Here is a 19447-nt window from a genome sequence, read left to right as displayed (position 1 = left end):
CTTTTGGAAATTATCTAAAATCTTGAAAAAACCTCAGAAGCCTATACCGGCATTGAAAGAGGAAAACAAATTATTACTAACTAATTGCGAAAAAGCTCAAAAACTTGCTATGCAGTTTGAAAGTGCGCACAATTTTAATTTAGGACTTACTAGTCCAATTGAAAATGAAGTTACTCAGGAGTTCGAAAATATTCTCAATCAAGAGAACGTTTTCGAAAATGCCTGGGAGACTGATTTGGAAGAAGTGAGAACTATTATTAAAAAATTCAAAAATATGAAAGCTCCTGGCGATGATGGAATTTTCTACATCCTCATCAAGAAACTTCCAGAAAGTAGCTTATCATTTTTAGTTGATATATTTAACAAATGTTTTCAATTAGCATATTTTCCTGACAAATGGAAAAATGCTAAGGTTGTTCCAATTTTAAAACCAGACAAAAATCCTGCAGAAGCTTCTAGCTATCGTCCAATCAGTTTGCTTTCCTCCATCAGTAAACTTTTTGAAAAGGTAATTTTGAACAGAATGATGGCCCACATCAACGAAAATTCAATTTTTGCCAATGAACAGTTCGGATTCCGCCATGGACATTCGACCACTCATCAACTTTTACGTGTAACAAATTTGATCCGTTCCAACAAATCTGAAGGCTACTCTACTGGTCTTGCTCTTCTAGACATAGAAAAAGCATTCGACAGTGTTTGGCATGAAGGTTTGATTGTAAAATTGAAAAATTTTAATTTTCCAACATACATTGTTAGAATAATTCAAAGTTATCTGTCAAATCGTACACTTCAGGTTAATTATCAGAACTCCAGATCTGAAAGACTTCCTGTAAGAGCTGGTGTTCCCCAAGGCAGCATTTTGGGACCAATATTATACAATATTTTCACATCTGACTTACCTGAGTTACCTCAGGGATGTCAAAAATCTTTGTTTGCGGATGACACAGGCCTCTCCGCCAAAGGACGAAGCCTGCGTGTCATCTGTAGTCGATTGCAAAAAAGTTTGGATATTTTTTCTTCATACTTGCAAAAATGGAAGATTTCTCCTAATGCTTCCAAAACTCAACTAATAATATTCCCACATAAACCAAAAGCTCTTTATTTGAAACCTTCAAGTAGACATGTTGTCACGATGAGAGGGGTTCCAATAAATTGTTCAGATGAAGTTAAGTATCTAGGACTCATGCTAGATAAGAATTTAACTTTCAAAAATCACATTGAGGGCATTCAAGCCAAATGTAACAAATATGTAAAATGTCTCTATCCCCTTATTAATAGAAAATCAAAACTTTGTCTTAAGAACAAACTTTTGATATTCAAACAAATTTTCAGGCCAGCCATGTTGTATGCTGTACCAATATGGACTAGCTGTTGTAATACCAGGAAGAAAGCTCTGCAGAGAATTCAAAATAAAATTTTGAAAATGATTCTGAGGCTTCCTCCCTGGTATAGTACCAATGAGTTACATAGGATATCCAATGTTGAAACATTGGAACAAATGTCAAATAAAATAATCAATAATTTCTAGTGTAGAACTAGCCCTCGTGCGTTAAAATACACTCTAATAAAGATTAAAAAAAAAAAAAAAAAAAAAAAATCAATAATTTCAGGCAAAAATCGTTACAATCTTCTATTGCCACGATTAATGCGTTATATGTTTAGGTTAAGTTAGGTTAAGTATATTAAAAACTTTTTTTTTCTCTTATAAGCAGGTGAAATCAACTCACCTGTAAAAAATCAGAACTGCTACGGCAAATGAAATGTAATATGTTGTTAACAAAATGTTAATAAAATCTTAGATTTGTTTTACCAAATTAGGATGATAGTGTTGTCTAATAACACAGAACACCTAGATATAAGAAATAATGAATGTAATGTTTGGAATGATACTAATAAAGAAATTAAAAAAAAAAAAAAAAAAAAAAAAAAAAAAAAAAAAAAAAAAAAAAAAAAAAAAAAAAAAAAAACTTGGTGGACTGATTTGTACCCTACTGCAAATATCTGCCTGTCCCGGTTCTGGAAAATAGTTGCATAAAGCTATACTGGGATCGCGAGATCATAACGGACGTCCTCATCCGTGCCAACCACCTCGACATTGTAGTAAACGACAAAAGGATGAAACGAGTTACACTCATCGACATCGCTGCACCGCTGGAACACAATGTTCAATAAACGTTTCCCAACATGAAAGCAAAGACCCATGACTTGGCGGAGGAGTTGAAGCACATGTGGCACCTAGAAGTCATCCGTATAGTTCCGGTAGTTCTCTCAGCCACTGGAAATGTCCCGAAATCTCTTCTAAGGTATCTAGACGAGCTGGAATTGAAGAAGGATTTACACAGCACAAAATAAACGATGATCCTTGAAACCTGCAGTATAATGAGATGGTTCATGAAGCACCACAACTGAGAAGCTCATCCAGTAGACTAATTAGGATAATGAAGACCGATAAATGAGATCCATAGATCCTAATCCCTTTTGGCATACAGATTGCCCAGGGTAGGTGAAAGTTTCCAGCATTTTTGCAGAGAAGTTCCAAAGCTTTATAATAGTAATAATAAATGACAATTTTTTTTCGGAGAAATGAGCTTTTTGAGAAATTAGGACATTCGGAAAACTGGCGTTCGAAGAAATGACATTCGGAGTTCTGAAAATCGGTAAAAACCATTATAACTCTATAAACATTTTTATAAAATCATATTTCTTATTAGATATCGATTTTAACTTATTTGGAATTGATTCCAATATGAATCAATTGGTTTCGGGATAGGAATAGATATATTTTGAATAACATTAAATAAATATATCAAATAAAACGTACGTTACATACTTTAGGCATTCATGAAAATATCTGACTTTAGTTAAAAAAAATGACCCCAAAAATGATTTTCGCAATGTTATTAAAGATCGAATTCACAAGTTTTAGTGTCAAGACAAAGTGACTTACTCTTCAAAACTTCATCCAACAATCGTAGAACAGACTTAGTAAGCGTTTTGAAAATGCTAAAATAACTTCAATTTTTAATATTCGGACTAAACTCTAAATGTGTTAGATTCCAACTAAAATAACTCTGAGATAAAGTGAAATACTAAAAATCATTATTTTTGTATTCGTTTTACCTCAATGATTATCACTTATGAAGGCTAAGTAGCCCGTCATTCGTTTTGGCAACAATGATGACTTTTCAGCTTGCATTTCAATGTGATAAAACTCAGTCTTGATAGTTTGTATTGACTTGAAAATGTATCACTGTACGCGCCAACATGCATAAAGTATACTGATACTTTTTCAGCTGTGTCAGTGCAAAATCAACTGATTTTCTTGGATTCTAAATCGTGAGATGAATTTGCAATAATCATCAACGGCGCGTACAAATTTCAATGACGGCCTACTTCGCCTTAAGTTGTTTCAATTAATAAGTCATACGCCGTTAAAGGTACCATATGCTAAAAAGGATAGCACAACTTTAATGAAGTACTGCTACTAAACGTCTACAAAATAGGTGGATCAATACCTAAGAGACTTTCCATTTTTTTCAACCGCCAGCGCCGAGAAAAACACCACACTTCTAATCTCGTGATGCCGAGATTCATGTTGGCTCGTTAGGTTCCATCGTTCCTCTGGGGGGAACATTCGACGGAGGAAAAAAAAAAATAATGGTCCATGTCCCTACTCACTCCCATAATTTGGGTCAAGTGAGCCACTTCTACGGGCTGGCGCGTTGGTAATGCGGAAACTAGAGTCGGGTTGAGTACGGTCATAAATCAGCTATCGAAGAAAACGGTGCAAATGGCGAACTTGTCAGCGGGGATTAAAAATAGGAAACCTTCGATATGAGAGGGGATGGGGAAATTTTTCTGCGGAAAAAAACTGAAGTATTTTTCCTCGATATTAAAGAAGAATGATAGTTTGTATGCCGTGCAGTTACAAGGACTCGAGTAAACTATTATGCAACTTGACATGTTGTCTCATTAATGGATTGGAAACTTTAGGGTTAAAAACAAATAGGGTATTACCTTTGGCATCTGGTGTTCTTTAGCGAAATAGTATGATACTCAGCAGTAAGATGTCAGTAGTTTTCAAAAATTGTCACCATCGAGGCTTCTATCATTCAATCAGCTTGCTTCTCTCAATCAGTAAACTTTTTGAAAAAATCATTTTGAACAGTACATCAACGAAAATTCAATTTTTACCAATGAGCAGTTCAGATTTCGACATGGGAATTCTACCGCTCATCAACTTTTACGTGTAACAAATTTGATTTTTTCCAACAAATCTGAAAGCTATTCTACTGGTCTTGCTATTCCAGACATAGACAAAATATAAGCGATTTTTTTCCCAACATTTGGATTGTGTTTAAATAATCCAATCTGTCAAATCGTACACTTTATTATCAGAAGTCAAAGTTTAAAAAATGTGAGAGCAGGTGTTTCTGAAAGCAGCATTTTGTAACGAACATTCCACAATAGTTTTACATCTGATTTACCTGAGTTACATCACGGATGTCAAACACCTTTTTTTGAAGATGATACAGGCCTCTCCACCAAAGCACGAAGACTGTGTGCCGTCTGTAGTAGACTGCAGAAAAGTTTGGATAATTTTTCTCCATTTTTGCAAAAATGGAAGATACCTTCTAATGCTTCCGAAACTTAACTCATAGTATTCCCACACAAACCAAAAACTCTTCATTTGAGACCTTCAAGTAGACATGGTGTCGCAATGAGAGGGAGGGGTTCCAATAAATTGGTCAGATGAAGTTAAGTTTCTAGGGCTTATGCTAGGTGAAAATTTAACTTTCAAAAATCACATTGAATGCATTCAAGTCAAATGTAACAGATATTTAAAATGCCTTTATCAACTTATTGATAAGAATCGAAATTTGACTTTTGAACAAGCTTTTGATCTTCAAACAAATGTTCGGGAAATAAAATACAATGTATGTCGATGATGTAACAATCCGATCTATTAAATATGCAATCCATAACTAAACCTCGGAAGTCAAAAGATCAAATTCATCTAAAATCAATATCCATTTTCAATTTTTGCACATCATTGGCATCCAAACGTGAGAACCGGTTCAACTCGAGCGCAATCTGTATGCATACGTTTACTATCATCTGTGTCGTCAAACGACGGAAGCAGCATTTGCAGCAGTCCAACAAACTTGGCTTCACGAATCAAACCGACTGTATAATAAAAACATTTTCTCCTAGTTTTTTCTGCGTTCCCCATCCCAACGCCCTCGAGGAGTGAACCATTTTCCGCATGAATGCGAAAAGCTCTGAGTGTGCAGTAGAGGAAGGGCCGAGGATGCCCCAAGATGGAACGTGTTTTCTCACAAACTCGTTGGATGCCGGCAAAATGGAAAACCAAATTGTTTGTAGTCCTACTGCGACAGCGCACAGAGGTCGAGTTTTTTAAAGACATATTTCATTTTCATCGAAACTCTGGCAAATTTAGTTTTTATTTTAAGCATTCCCAGATGCAAATTTTCTTTTCATCTGCCATTAACCCTATAAATTAACTACTTTCATTGTAGGTAAGTAAAATTATTAAAAGGGCGGCTTCTTCATATCTTAGAATCCTCTTGCCTAAGCTTTCCTGTGTATACGTTTATGCATGTTGGGAGCCGCAAAATGTACGAAAACATTTAGATGTTTTGTAATAAAAAGTGTCATATGATGTAGTGAATCAGCTGTATAAGTTGCCTAATACTTGTAATGTTCAAAACTTGTAAAATGCTCAATTTTTTTTAATTTTTGCCATGATTTGAACCACGATGTTATGATGGCGACAACGTTGTGGCTACCGTCAAGATGCCAAGGCTCGATGGACGTCGCCAAACACCGCAAGCTAGCGGGAGCCGTAAAAATGAATGCCAAAGTCAGCAAACGTTCGATGTGGTGCGAATACATTATCGATATCGAACGGCAGGGATTGGTCGTTGTCGCGCGTCAGGGTCTGAAAACAACTTTTGCTCTAATCGCTACATAAAAATGGTTGGGCTCTGTAATGCTTTTGGCTATGCTGAACCAAAACTTTTGAAAGGTCATAGATTTTTACCTAAAGAGCAATGAACATCGCTTCCGATAATTTTCAATTTTTTAGTATCTTCTCTTATAAGGTCTTTTCGATGTCAAATTTGCTACTTTTTCATATTGCAGTCTTATTTGCACAACTTATTGAGACTTTTGAAAATTTCCCAATTTTATTTTTTTCGAATATGGAAATTTTCTTAATTTAAATTCATTATATACCATTTATAGTTTCTATTTTAATTTCTTCTTCAATGTTGAATTATTATTTAGCTTCAGACTAGGGAAATGGATAGAGTTTTTTTACTTTCCTGTTTTTGTTCCCTTAGTTGTCATGTTTTCCTGTGGAACATTACGAACGACGATGGTTATGCAGTCAGACTTCGGTCCAACGCAGGAATCGGCCCTCCAATGCTAATCAAATCACGTAATGGAAATAATCGTAGATTTGTGATTTTTCCTTTGATGCTGTTTCCATTCAAGGGCTCCGGTGCCGAATTGCGTCTGTAGTCGTGGGGAAAATCGTTAACTCGGGTGCACCCAGGCCAATTAGGGCCGGAAGTCACGTGGAAGAAGTGATTTTGCTGTTTTCGATTACTGTGCACTATTTCGAAGGGGAACCGTATTTTTGAAAGCGACTCGAGGGACACCTTAGCTAAGCAAAAGTTGATTTAATGTGTATCGTAAGCGAAATAATCAATGACATTAGTGTGATGTTGAAGTTATGCTGTTGATTATAGTTTGAAATATTTTCAAGGAAAAAAAAACTTGACGTTACGACGGTTACAGTAAGCATCAATACTTTCATCAATGATCTTCTAGCTGGCATCACTAGAATATTTGTTCTTGTTCCTGGAAGATTTCCTAGTGGATCTCCTAGAGGAATTCTTGAATATCTGAAGCAATCTCTGGAGAAAATCCCTAAAGGAATCCCTGGAGGAATTTCTGAAGAAAACCCCAAAGGAATTCCTGAAGGAATCCTGAATTTATGAAAAAATCCCCGGCGGAATTCCTGAAGAAACCTCTGAAGGAATGTCTGAAGGAATCTCTGAAAAAAATTCTGCAGAATTTAGTGAAGGAATCCCTGGAGGAATTCCTGAAGGAATCCCTGGAGGAATTCCTGAAGGAATCCCTGGAGGAATTCCTGAAGGAACCCCTGGAGGAATTCCTGAAGGAATCCCTGGAGGAATTCCTGAAGGAATCCCTGGAGGAATTCCTGAAGGAATCCCTGGAGGAATTCCTGAAGGAATCCCTGGAGGAATTCCTGAAGGAATCCCTGGAGGAATTCCTGAAGGAATCCCTGGAGGAATTCCTGAAGGAATCCCTGGAGGAATTCTTGAAGGAATCCCTGGAGGAATTCCTGAAGGAATCCCTGGAGGAATTCCTGAAGGAATCCCTGGAGGAATTCCTGAAGGAATCCCTTGTGGAATTTCTGAAGGAAACCCTAGGGCAATTCCCAAAGGAATCCCTGGAGGAATTCCTGAAGGAATCCCTGGAGGAATTCCTGAAGGATTCCCTAGAGGGATTGCTGAAGGAAACTCTCCCTGGATAAATTCTTGAAGGAATCCTTGGAGGAATTCCTGTAGAAATCTCTGGAGGAATTCCTGTAGGAATCCCTGAAGTAATTTCTGGAGGTATTGCTTAAGGATTCTCTGGAGGAATTCCTGAAGGTTTCCCTGTAGGAAACCTGAAGGTATCCCTTGAGGTATCCCTGAATGAACCCCTGGAGTAATTCCTGAAGGGATTTCTTTAGGAACCCCTTTGGAAGGTTACTGAAGGAATTCCTGTAGGCATTCTTAGAGGAATCCCTGTGGCAATACCTGATGCAATCTCTGGGGTAATTTCGGACAAACCAAAATGGAATCTCTGTTGAAACTGCTGAAGAAATCCCTGATGGATTCTCTGGAGGTAATCATGAAGATTGTCTGGAGAAATTTTGGAGTGTGTCTGGAGTGATACCCGAAGGAAATTCTCGTAGGATTCCTTGAAGAGACTCCAGAATGAATCTCTGGATAAATTGCTGAACGAATCCTTGGAGGAGTTTGTGAAGAATGATCTTAGTGAAATATTTTTAGAATTGCTTCATTTCAATATTCTGTAAGAAATCCATGTTTCAGATTTAATTGAAAACTTACTAAATAATATTTGAACACAGAATGACTGCTGACTGTGTCCAACATTGTCCGAACACGGCTCTCGAATCATCAGCATTCATATTGCGCCCCCCATTACGACCCAACTGTTTTCCCATAATTGCACTTTGCCCTCAGTGTGCCCAAAGTGCGGAATAAAAAGCACAACGGATGCGTCCAGCCGGAAAGCGGCACAATAAGGCAACAAAAAAGGTAGGCCTTCCGCTACACCGCAACACACCGCCTTCAAGTAAATACAATATTGTCAGCCGTATCGCCCCCAGTAGCCTCCAACAAATGGCGCAAGTATTCTGTAGCCGTTCACGGTTCAACACGACAAAAGAGAGTGGCCACGATTGTTCCAGCGGAGAAAATATTTTCATTTTATCGTCGTTGTACACTTTATTTACATGCAATTAAAAAGTTTTACCAGCATTGACTTTACCCGGAAAAGCCCTTTTCCATCAATCCTTTGTGCCTCTCTGTTAGGGGTGGATTTTCAACCTTTGCCGGGGGGTTTTGCGAACTTTTGGGAAAATATGGAATACAAAATTATTGCGTGTATGCTGGAAGGCGTTAGTACTTATTTTTGAAACATTTATTATTGGAGCGTCATTACTCAGAAATGATTCGCTCAGTAAATGCAATGAGAGAGGGAATATGAAGATAAAATAAATACCTTCACGCTAAGCATGCTCAACGCAGCGCATGTGTAAAAACTACACAGAATGAGGCAACCAATGCAGGACTCTCTGGCTGAGTGAAAATTCTGTGTAAGTCGCACACATGCTGTGTGTAGCCGATGTGTTGGCCTTCGGCTGTGCGGGGATCGATGGATATGGAACAGTCAATCTCTCCTGCGCGGCAGCAAACAGTTGGCCGTTAGTAAGATGGGGAGTTTTCTGTGATTTTTTCAGGCGAAAAGCCGGAAGATGGTCGCAAATGTGGAAGTTTTTTCCCCATTTGCTTCCGCTTCGGCTATTCGAATGAAAAAATCTCTGAAAACTTGAAAATTTGAATGTTTTTTTAATGTTTTCAGAAGCAAAACAAAAACGGAAGCGAATTCCGCATTCCAAGCGTTCCTCCTCTGTGCGCATTTCACTCATTCGGTTTGTTTACCACCGTTTGCTCAAAACTGTGTACAGCCCCCTTTACACAGAATCTGTGCTGCATGAAGAGAGGCTGATTTTGTGTACTCGGCACTCATTTCTAAGCGGATGAAGTTTAGCGTGTTGCTGATTACAAAAGAAACATGAACTTGAATTTTTATCATGCATGGACATAAATTACAGGGCCATAAAAATGCGACATAAATTACAAACTGCGAAAATATCAGTTCTTGGATAGTGAAATGTAAAACGAAGAACTATCTAAGTTACCCCGTAACGTTTCAAGAGACGTTCTCCCGAAAATTTAATTCGTGTCGCTTTAGATAACATGTTTATTTTGTATGATGTGCGATTAAATAATACTCATTCATCGTATTTCACTTTGAAACAAGATAATATCCTTAGGGTGCTCATTTTAGCACTATATTTTAATGCAAAGAATATTATATTGTTTTCATCTGGTACAAATTAAATGTTGTTTACATTTCTTCTCACTAGTTTTTAGCACATTCAATTATCTGCGCATAATGGTTTCGATTCGATATTTTGTGCAGTTTTAGTTCAACGAAAGCAACATTGGGCAACTATTTCTCATGAAACCTAACGAGCTTCTCCAAAATGGAATAGAATTTACACAGTTTGCGGCCCCATTAAATTTGATACCGATTCCGGTTTCATCGTATACCTATTCCGGAACTGTACGCATACCTCAGAATCGAAATGGCTATGGGGGCCGTCCCATTCTTATCCACCCACGCGGAAGCAGCTGTTAAACGACGCTCCGATAATCACAGTCTAGTCACTCTAGACTAGGGAAGCAGCTGTCGGTGATGGTGGTCGGTTACAGCGAGGAGGAACTTCCTCTTTTATGACAAACCATTACTGAATCATTTCGACACGAAAGCTTGCCCTAATTTGTCGGAATTGTTCGTTTGAATGTGTGGCTGTTGCCTTTGGGGGATGGGTCGGTTTTTCTGTTGGGTTCTAATGATCGTTTTGCCGGCACCAACATGGGCCATAGCCTGGAACCAAATGGCCGCTGTTTGGAAAAAAGGGGAGGGGGGTTCAGATGGTGACAGTGTATTCACGCGGGCGAAATCCTCGGTTGGGTAGGTCGATGATTAGCTCGTTACCGGTTTTCGACCGGCATGACGTTGGTTGCGAGGGTGATGGCAACCATTTCATCAAGGTTACGTAACCACAGTTACTGTCCGGAAAGATTAATGGTGCCCTTTTTGGTGACAGAAGTGGTTTACGAGACACTCGACTCCAAGCGTACAACTGGGATGCAATAGAAAAAGAAGTAGTTTGAAAGTGTTTTTGCGAAAAGTTTAGCCAAAAGACGTTTTTCTTCGGTGGTTGGAATCTATTCTAGTTTTCCTTGTTTGAGATGATAAATGAGAAGGTAACTGCTCTAGTATTAGATTATAAATCACAGACAAAGCTGATCGTCTGCTAATGTAGTGTGATGGTTTGATTATACAGCGTTACAAAAATGACAATTTGCGTGTCTCAAGGATCAAATTATGTGTCTCTAGAAGCTTTGGGGTTTCTGAATCTGATGCCGTTCACAGAAATGTTCCAGCACGTCACAATTTTATGCTACAGGTCGCCAAAGTAGTATAGAAAAACTGTTTCAATGGATGTTTACATGAAATTTAAAGTACGATTTATGCAAAATAGGACTCAAACTTTTATTTCAGATATAATTTGGATCAAATTGCAGGATTAAATTTGGTTTAAATCGATTTTTCCAACATGCATGTAGTCTCAATACAAAGTTCTTCGTTTCTCTTGTATGGCAAAATTCAATACTTTTCTAAATCATCAAACAATAACTTTTGGTCATCGAAAGCATTATGAACTTTGTTGATAAGAATTGTTATACACATGAAATTTGAATTTTGTGGCAAATTAATCAAATAAATTGCCATACAAGCTGGAAAGCTTGCATACAATTTGGCTCAAATCATCAAATTTTGCATTTTCAACAGCCAAAATCTCAAAAACTAGACGTGCTATGTCTTTTTTCAAAACGGCAATGGATTAAGCAATCCATAATTAAGTGAATAGCGGTATTTTGGTGCTTGAGACAAAAACGTGTTCCGCAGTGTTATAAATCTCTAGTTCAAGTTTTGAAGCTCCCTATCCCATACTCGATAACTTTTTCCGAAACACGGTTTTTCTTATTACTCTAACAACCAGAGAGTTATTTCTCTAAATAGTCCGCAAAGTTTTAGACAATAGATCGTTATAGTTTCTATCGTCTTGCCGATTATAAGCGATCCAAGTAATTATTTTGAGCATCGAAACCGATTATTTTGCAACAACTGCAACTTAAACAAGAAGCGCTTTCTTGCTCATGTCGTGTATAAATACAGGATTTAAGGACTGTTCATTTTATAAAGTGGACACCTTGTTTATGCTATATCTTTTTTATTTATTGATGAAATCGTAAACGGTTTTCTGTGTATCGTTCAACTATTATTCTACAATGTTATGAAAATACAGAAACTTACAAAATGCTTTCGGTTGAAGAACTAAATAGTTTTTGCAAAAACTCCTAAGAAAAACTGTTCGTCAAGTTTAAGCATTATTTTTCGCATGAAAAAAATCCTAAATTTAATGAACAAATTGTATGTTGGTATCTTTCACTATTAAACTTAAGGTAGAGCTTTTAAAAACATCAATAATATTCCATCAGTTCCTGACGCTGAGTCACTTTAGTGATCTATTCCTTATGGTCAAATTTGCTGATACACCATCTTTTTACTACCAGCAAAAAAGTAAAGTAATAAGCGTGTTTAAAACTGGTTTAGATTACTAAAGAAACTATATATGTATAAAAAAAAGCAAAATCTTGAGTTTTAACCGCATTCTTGGGTACCAAATTTACTCTTTATGGTCGTTTTATTGAAAAACCCCATACTTTTAAAATTATATACGCATGTTTATCGATCTAGAGCAAACTGTAAGCGTTTTTCTCAAAATATTTTGATAGGTAGTCTCAGAATAACACATTCTGAAAATAATACATGCAAAATAAATTTGATTTAATTCAAGCAGTGTTCCCAATCTTGATGATTGTCATTGTGCTTTGAGTGGTCTTCTGAAAATAAATTATTTGTTTTTCTATTGTGCTTAAAATATGACGTGGGGACTAAATCAGCAACTCTATGAAGGCGTAAATTATTTTTATTATAAATACTATATTATTACTTCCATCTGGACGTACTTTAAACCTTGAAATTCTACTCATATCAGTTCCATTTAAATTTAAGATATTTTTTTTAAAAAAAAAAATGATAAAAAAATGATTTTATGATATCTGCAAAATTGCTTCTCCAAAAATAACTTGATATTTTTTAGCAAGCTTCTAATTGATGATGCTTTCTAAGTACAACCATTTTTTGAAAATAAAAAATATAAATTGTCGAATTTTCCTGCCGATTTTTAATAATCCTTGATTTTGATAACCTCCAAAAATCGACCGTTCTAAACGTTGTGCCTTATTAGTGTGAAATCATATTATTTTGGTAACTTTTTTATTACCACAGCATTGTACAATATTAGTCGAACGATGTACAGAAAACCGATTTCGATTTCATTGATAAATTAAAAAGATATTGCATGTCCAAAGTGTCCACTTTATAAAATGAACAGTCCTTACTACAAAAAATCCCGCTAATCATAGATCGACGCACATTTCATTGTTTCCAGTTTCGGTGAATTGGGACAAAATTATCCACACTGCAAGACAATAAATTGTAATAGGTTGTCGATTAAACCACACATCAGCGCCGTCGTAGATATGGTGTACAATTGCATCTTTTAAACGTTCAAAATCTTACGAGTGAGAGCCACGTCCAATACCTCTCGGTAATCTCACCTCGCAGAGGATAGAGAGTTCAATTTGTTATAACTTTTGTCTCTTTTTAATGTATTCAAATTCTCTGAGCAGAATCTCAATAGAGAAACTAAAAAGTAGATTTTAGTACATTGTACCTTTTAATTCCGCCCTAAATGCTTATAGTATTTTTTTTCCTTCTAAGCAATGGGGGGATAATCTGCTCAACAGACTCCGGACCGAGGTCCGGGAGTGTGGGGTTGGGGACCATTTACTATGTACAAGCAGTAAACAGGACTACACCCCCGACCCACTAAACCATTTCCATTGCCGCCAAACCCTTCGTCTCTCCGGGACCACCAAGAAGGCATTGCTTCGGAGAATAAATGCTTATAGTATCGGACATATAAAATGCACCAAAGCCGTTTTCCCATACAAAATGGTCAACTTCAGAGAGCAATATCTCCGTCGTTTCTCAACCGATTTTTTTTTAATTTTTTCTGTGACGAACTACAAATTTCCTCAGTTTTTGAAAACTATTGTAAAAGTTGTGTGAAAACTATTAATTCAATAGTTACACCAAGACAAAAAGCGATGTAGCAGAAAAACTTAGCGTCGTAGCATCTTGGTGTCTTCAGCGTACTTGTTCATTGCGTTATCACAACTTTTTCAATAGTTATCGAAAAATAAAAAAAAAATCGGTTGAGAAACGACGGAGATATTGCTTTCTGAAGTTGACCATTTTGTATGCGAAAACGGCTTTGGTGCATTTTATATGTCCGATACTGTATCTTTGACAGATACGCGTATTTCAACTACCGCTTGCAGTCTTCTTCGGTGTCCGAAGAAGAAAACTGAAGAAGACTGCAAGTGGTAGTCAAAATACACGTATCTGACAAAGATAAGCATTTAGGGCGAAATTAAAAGGTATAAGGTATTTCAAAAAGTTTTGTGTTGATACTCATAATCGGGATTTTGGCATTTTCGTCGATCGTATGTGATTGCGTTTTGAGCGGAATATTGTTGTAAAATGCAAGTACAGTCAACTCTACCTAATTCGATATTTATTGTTTTTTGCTGTGCATGCTCCAAGTGATCTAATAATTATTTGTAACTTTGCTTATAGGATTGAATTGTAACTTTGCTTATAGAATTCAATAGAATTGCACGTCTGCCATAACTTCGAAACTCCATATAAAAATGGTTCTGGGCTATTTTGTCGAAAGCCAATTTGCTGAAACAGTCATTTGGCTGAATGCCGTTTGGCCGAAAGAATTAAATAAGACACTAAATTTAAGTACTCATGCAACGAATAAGTTCCGAAGCTGTTCTGAATAATAGAAGCGCATGATGATTTTTATACAAAATACTCAATATTGTCATGTTCTAGTTTTGATCTCTTTCAAGCAATGGAGCTAAAAATTAATCCACAGAGGGGCGAAAAGACGCATGGTTGCCAAGGGAAAGGTGACCTACACGGCCGTCCTCCAAAGCGGAAATGCTGGCACGAGCCAGACTCTGCGATCAAGAGGACATGGCAACAGTGGAGAGGCCAACACCAAGAGAAAGGAACAACGAGATAGCCCGAACCAGGCAGTGCATCCATAGGAACAATGCAAAGCTACAGAAACCCGTGGGTACGAGTTGGATAGAAGAAAGTTTGGTAAATGGCTGGGCATGGCGTACCATTGGTGCCTCGCGTACCTGAAGGAATAAAATAGATCCCTCTGTGCGGTCCTTAGCCTCCTGCCCAGCAACTCCTATCCCTACCTTCTCGCGGTACTGGCCGGGGTACGAGTAACCTTGGGGAAGATCGGGTAACTAACCCCCGGTGGGAACTTTGGTCATATGCTGACAGGGAAGGGGGGGTTTGCTTTTGCTTTTGCTTCTGCAAAGTTAGAGCGTCTGTACTCCATGTTAGGAGCGGCTCACAACAGCGTCTGTTCCCCATGTCAGGGGCGGCTGATCATCGTCCGAGTGCCAGAGAAGGACTCTAAGCTAAACTGCGCACTATGGCCCTCCGAACATTTAGGGGGAATGGTCCTCCGGAAATCTAGGGGGTTGGTGTCAGGCCCTGCAAGCCAGCCGTAAAAACATTAAGCAACGAATAATAAAAAAAAATAGAAGAAACAAAAGAAAAAAGCGAAAATGGCGACCAAGAAAAATCCTACACCAAAGACAGCGAAACGTAGAAACCTAGTTGAGGCCCTCGTTTTCAAAATGCAGGGGGTGAAATACGCCGAGGTTCTGAAGGCGATGTGAAGTACAGAGCTTATAAGCAACTACCACGAGAAGTACTTGAAGACGAGGTTGATGTGAGATACTTGACTACAGAAGTGACACTCCAGTGTAAAAATCTGGATCTGACGTAGCGGAGGTCTCGGCTACCCTCAAAGAGCAGTGTGACATCGAAGTAGCTAGTAAGTCCATCCACCTGAGAAAGTGCCCGCAGGGCACCCAGGTGGTGGTGATCAGGCTGTCGGTTGCAGAGGCCAACACAGCGAAGAACTTGGGCAAACTCAAGGTAGGCTGGTCGGTTTGTCGGCTGAGCATACAACAGCTTCCTGAAGTTGGCTTCAAGTGTTTCGGGAAGGGCCATAAGTCGTGGAAATACAATGGTCTCGACAGAAGTAAGCTGTGCAGAAAATGCGTCACCAAAGGCCATAGGCCAAGCGATTGTAAGCAAATCGCTTAGTATCTAATATGTGTCGACAGAGCAGAGAACGGACACTTAACGGGCGGACCCAAATATCCGGGCACAAGTGGAGTATCAAAGCAGCCAAAATGGAAGTAACACAGTTAAATTTAAACCACTGTAATGCAGCCCAGCAGCTACTTTAGCAGTCAGTCTCAGAAACGAAAACCACCGTGTTGTTATTATCGGACCCATACCAGCCAATAACGGGAACTGGATGGCGGATAGGTCTCAGCAGCTAGTAGCTATAGGGACGACAGGACGATACCCAATCCATGAAGTAGTCTCTATCTCAAATGACGGTTTTGCGATCGACACATGTTTAGAACAGCGATGCGCCGCTGCATATATCAAGGAATCTTCCCGGATGTATGGAAGCGACAGAAATTGGTGCTACTATCAGAGGTGAAGAAATCACTAGGTGACATGTCGGCGTATAGACCTATATGTCTTCTAGATACGACGGCAAGTTGTTGGAGAAGTTGATCCCCAACAGGCTAGTACCATATACGGAGGGTGTGGATGGCCAGTCCAACAATCAATTTGGATTCAGGAAAGATAAATCTAGCCTGGACGTTATCCAGTCGGTCGTTCAGACAGCTGAGGCGGCAATCGAGCATAAAATGAACGGCATCCGTAGCTGCGTGGTTGTTACTATGGATGTTATAGCCCAAGCACTGTACCGCCTCGAGGTACCGGTGCACTTGTGTAAGCTTCTAGAAAGCTATTTTGATGATAGGAATCTACTGTATGACACAGAGGAGGGGCAGAAAAGCGTTTGAATGACCGTGGGAGTACATTAAGGTTCAATCTTGGGCCCGATGTTATGGAATGCGATGTACGATGACGTACTGAGTTGTTGGGTTTGCCAACTAATCACCTTAGTGTTCTATGGCGAATCGATGGATGAAGTAGAGTTGACAGCAGCGTACTGTATCTTCATAGTGAAAATCTAGGAAACTAACACTGGCCTGTCAAAAGACTGAGGTGGTCACGGTCAACAACCGCAAGTCCGTGCAGCGGGCGCTTAACTCGGTAGGTGATTGCACCATAGAGTCCAAGCGATCCCTTAGGTATCTTGGGGTAATGATCGATGACAAGCTCAGCTTCGCTAGCTACGGTGAATATGCATGTAAAAGGGCATCTACGACTATAGCGGCGCTTTCGAGAATGATGATATCTAACAGCTCTGCTATAATTTCCAGCAAACGCAAGCTCCTGGCAGGCGTGGCGCTATCCATACTGACTGAGGTACGGAGGATCAAACTGGTCAAAAGCGCTTAGAACAGGCAAAAACCTAAAGCGGTTGGAAAGCACTATAAGGATCATGTGCTTAAGAGTAGCAAGCGCATACCGAATGGTTTTTAAAGAGGCCATGTACATAGCCGGGATGACGCCCATCGAGCTCATCATCAAAGAAGATGTCCAATGCCTCAACCAAAGAGGTACCAGAGGAGTCCGCTGCGCGTGTATAGAGGCAACGCTCAGATGTGGGCAGCATGAATGGGATAACTCGACTTAAAGTAGATGGACCCATCGGATAATACCAAATGTGTGGTTGCTATAGGCAGTACATGCATAGGCTCGGGCACTCATAATCTCCTGCATGCCCCAATTATGCTGGTGTGGAGGAAACAACGAAGCATTTCGTGTTCGATTTCCCGCGTCTCATTGTTGTGAGGGATCGCATGCTCGCTACATGCGGATGGAACACGTCCACCAATAATATAATAGAGAAAATGTGCGTGGATGCCGAGTATTGAAATGCAGTAACTACGGCTGTCACTCACATTGTGTTAGAATTGCAGCGCCTATGGCGCGCCGACCAATAGTTTGTTGCAGAGGCTGGTCCTTCTTAACTTTGTTCAAGTCGGCTAGGAGAAGCAGTAGGACTAGGCTACTTCTGCTACATGTGCTAAGTGCTATATGCACTGGCTCCTCTCCGAAGAAATAACGTAAGGTGGTTTTGGGGAGATGAGGGTCTGAAGCCAAGGGTAATGTCGGTGCACTCTGTTTACACTTGAGCAATTCAGCGAGAATTGCTCATGTAGAGCGCATGGGCTGGTATTAGTGGGTTGTCGTGGGTACGCCATCCCCACACTGCCTGAGTTACCTTCTCAGGCGTTTGTTTTCAGATTCCCCCCTTGTGAAAAATATGGCGAGGAGAGTTTAGGGCAGCTAAGGTTATTAAGTCATTAATTTCTGCTTCATATCTACGGGGCTTTCCATAGTCTAGTAATATTTTTGACTTGTTTCACTATAGGAACACATGTGCCTATAGTGCCATTATTTATAATTTCTTTCTTGGTTGTCCATAAATCATGTGGCCATTTTTATGGATTTTCTGACAACCACCCTCCTCCCTCCTCGTGGAATTGCAAGTCTTACGGATAATCATTCGCTAATCATATTGTTTTACGCGTTTCATCATGACAGAAGAAATTCTTCCAAATTAGAACCCATTGTATGGCTTTCCAAGTAATTCGTGAATTACAGCTTTTTCCACTCAACGTGTTTGCTCTCCATATCATTATAATGATCGACAGCATTATCAAATTGTCTTAGAAACTTTCTCCGATGTGTTGTTTCAACCATCCACCTGCCAGACAATGTTTCCATTCTTCAACGAGACGACTCGGCCCGTCAAGAAACTTTACGCTTCTAGTACCCGTCACTGCGTTAACATGACACATGTTTGTCAGTTTATACAAATCCTAATTAGACACTTCAGTAAACAACGGGCGTACGTGATGGCGGTGCATGACTCAACTTAGTTCACAAGGTGAAAGCAATTTCTTTTCATTTGATTCTTTCTTCCAAACCGAAAAGTTAGATTTCACGTGGAACAATAGAGCCCCGTATAGAGGAAAATGTAGCAAGTCACTTTACCTCCATGCTTTTTACATAGTACACAAGTAGAAGGATTTTGAAAAGGGGTACTCACTTTGTCTCGGATTTCCTGTCGCATCTTTTCCCGCTCCTCCTCCATCTTGCGGTGTTTCTCCTTTCGTCGTTCTTCGGCTTCACGGATCGCCTCTTGGCGTTCGCGCTCGGCCTCCTCCTCCTTCTCTTTGTCGTTCTCATCGTCACCGCCATCGCCGCCTACAGCGCCTGGAAAGTATGAGCACACTTTACTAAGGGGACACAAATGGTTTCGGGGTGACATTGGGCGGGGGGAACTTTGCGCGCTATCTCAGTCGGGAAGGTACTCGGGGTTCGTTGTTAGTTTTCATTATGCAGCCATGAGAGGGTGAAAGTTTGTATGATATGCCAAAGAACAATACCAGATGTATGTCAGACGTTCTCAGATTGTAGTGAAATATGAACTACGTTCAAGCAGGGCAGTCCGATGTCAATCTGGAGATGTTTGGTTCGATTCCTGTCTGGTCATGGATCAGGTTTACATATGATAATGGGAAAAGCACTGGCCAATGATCACTGAGAAAAGCACTAATTTTCGACCCACAAGAAACTTGTGCCCATATTCGGATTTTCATACAAAGTAGGCTAACTATGTATGAATGGGTCAAAAATTAAAGCTGCGTCGAAAATTGGTGCTCTTCCCCTATTTACATTCACTGTACAGTTCTACTCTATGGAATTCTGTTGCGAAGTAACGAAGTCT

At 39.3% G+C, this 19447-nt stretch overlaps 1 protein-coding gene across 13 annotated transcripts in view; it reads right to left on the bottom strand.

Annotated features, from left to right (window-relative positions):
• The window catches only part of LOC5569269 (complexin), an 865751-nt gene that overhangs the window by 154346 nt on the left and 691958 nt on the right, over window positions 1–19447 (bottom strand). For 11 of the 13 annotated variants that reach the window (XM_021856799.1, XM_021856811.1, XM_021856763.1 and 8 more), the window contains one exon: window positions 18767–18933. In XM_021856799.1, the coding sequence (XP_021712491.1) occupies window positions 18767–18933 (167 nt within the window). The remainder of the gene's footprint in view (window positions 1–18766; window positions 18934–19447) is intronic. The other 2 variants (XM_021856821.1, XM_021856830.1) reach the window with 1 other exon arrangement.

This window comes from Aedes aegypti, chromosome 1, assembly GCF_002204515.2.
Source record: "Aedes aegypti strain LVP_AGWG chromosome 1, AaegL5.0 Primary Assembly, whole genome shotgun sequence".
NCBI classification, from domain to species: Eukaryota; Metazoa; Arthropoda; class Insecta; order Diptera; family Culicidae; genus Aedes; species Aedes aegypti.
The sequence above is the reverse complement of the archived record's forward strand: the minus strand, read 5'-3'. Positions and strand labels throughout refer to the sequence as shown.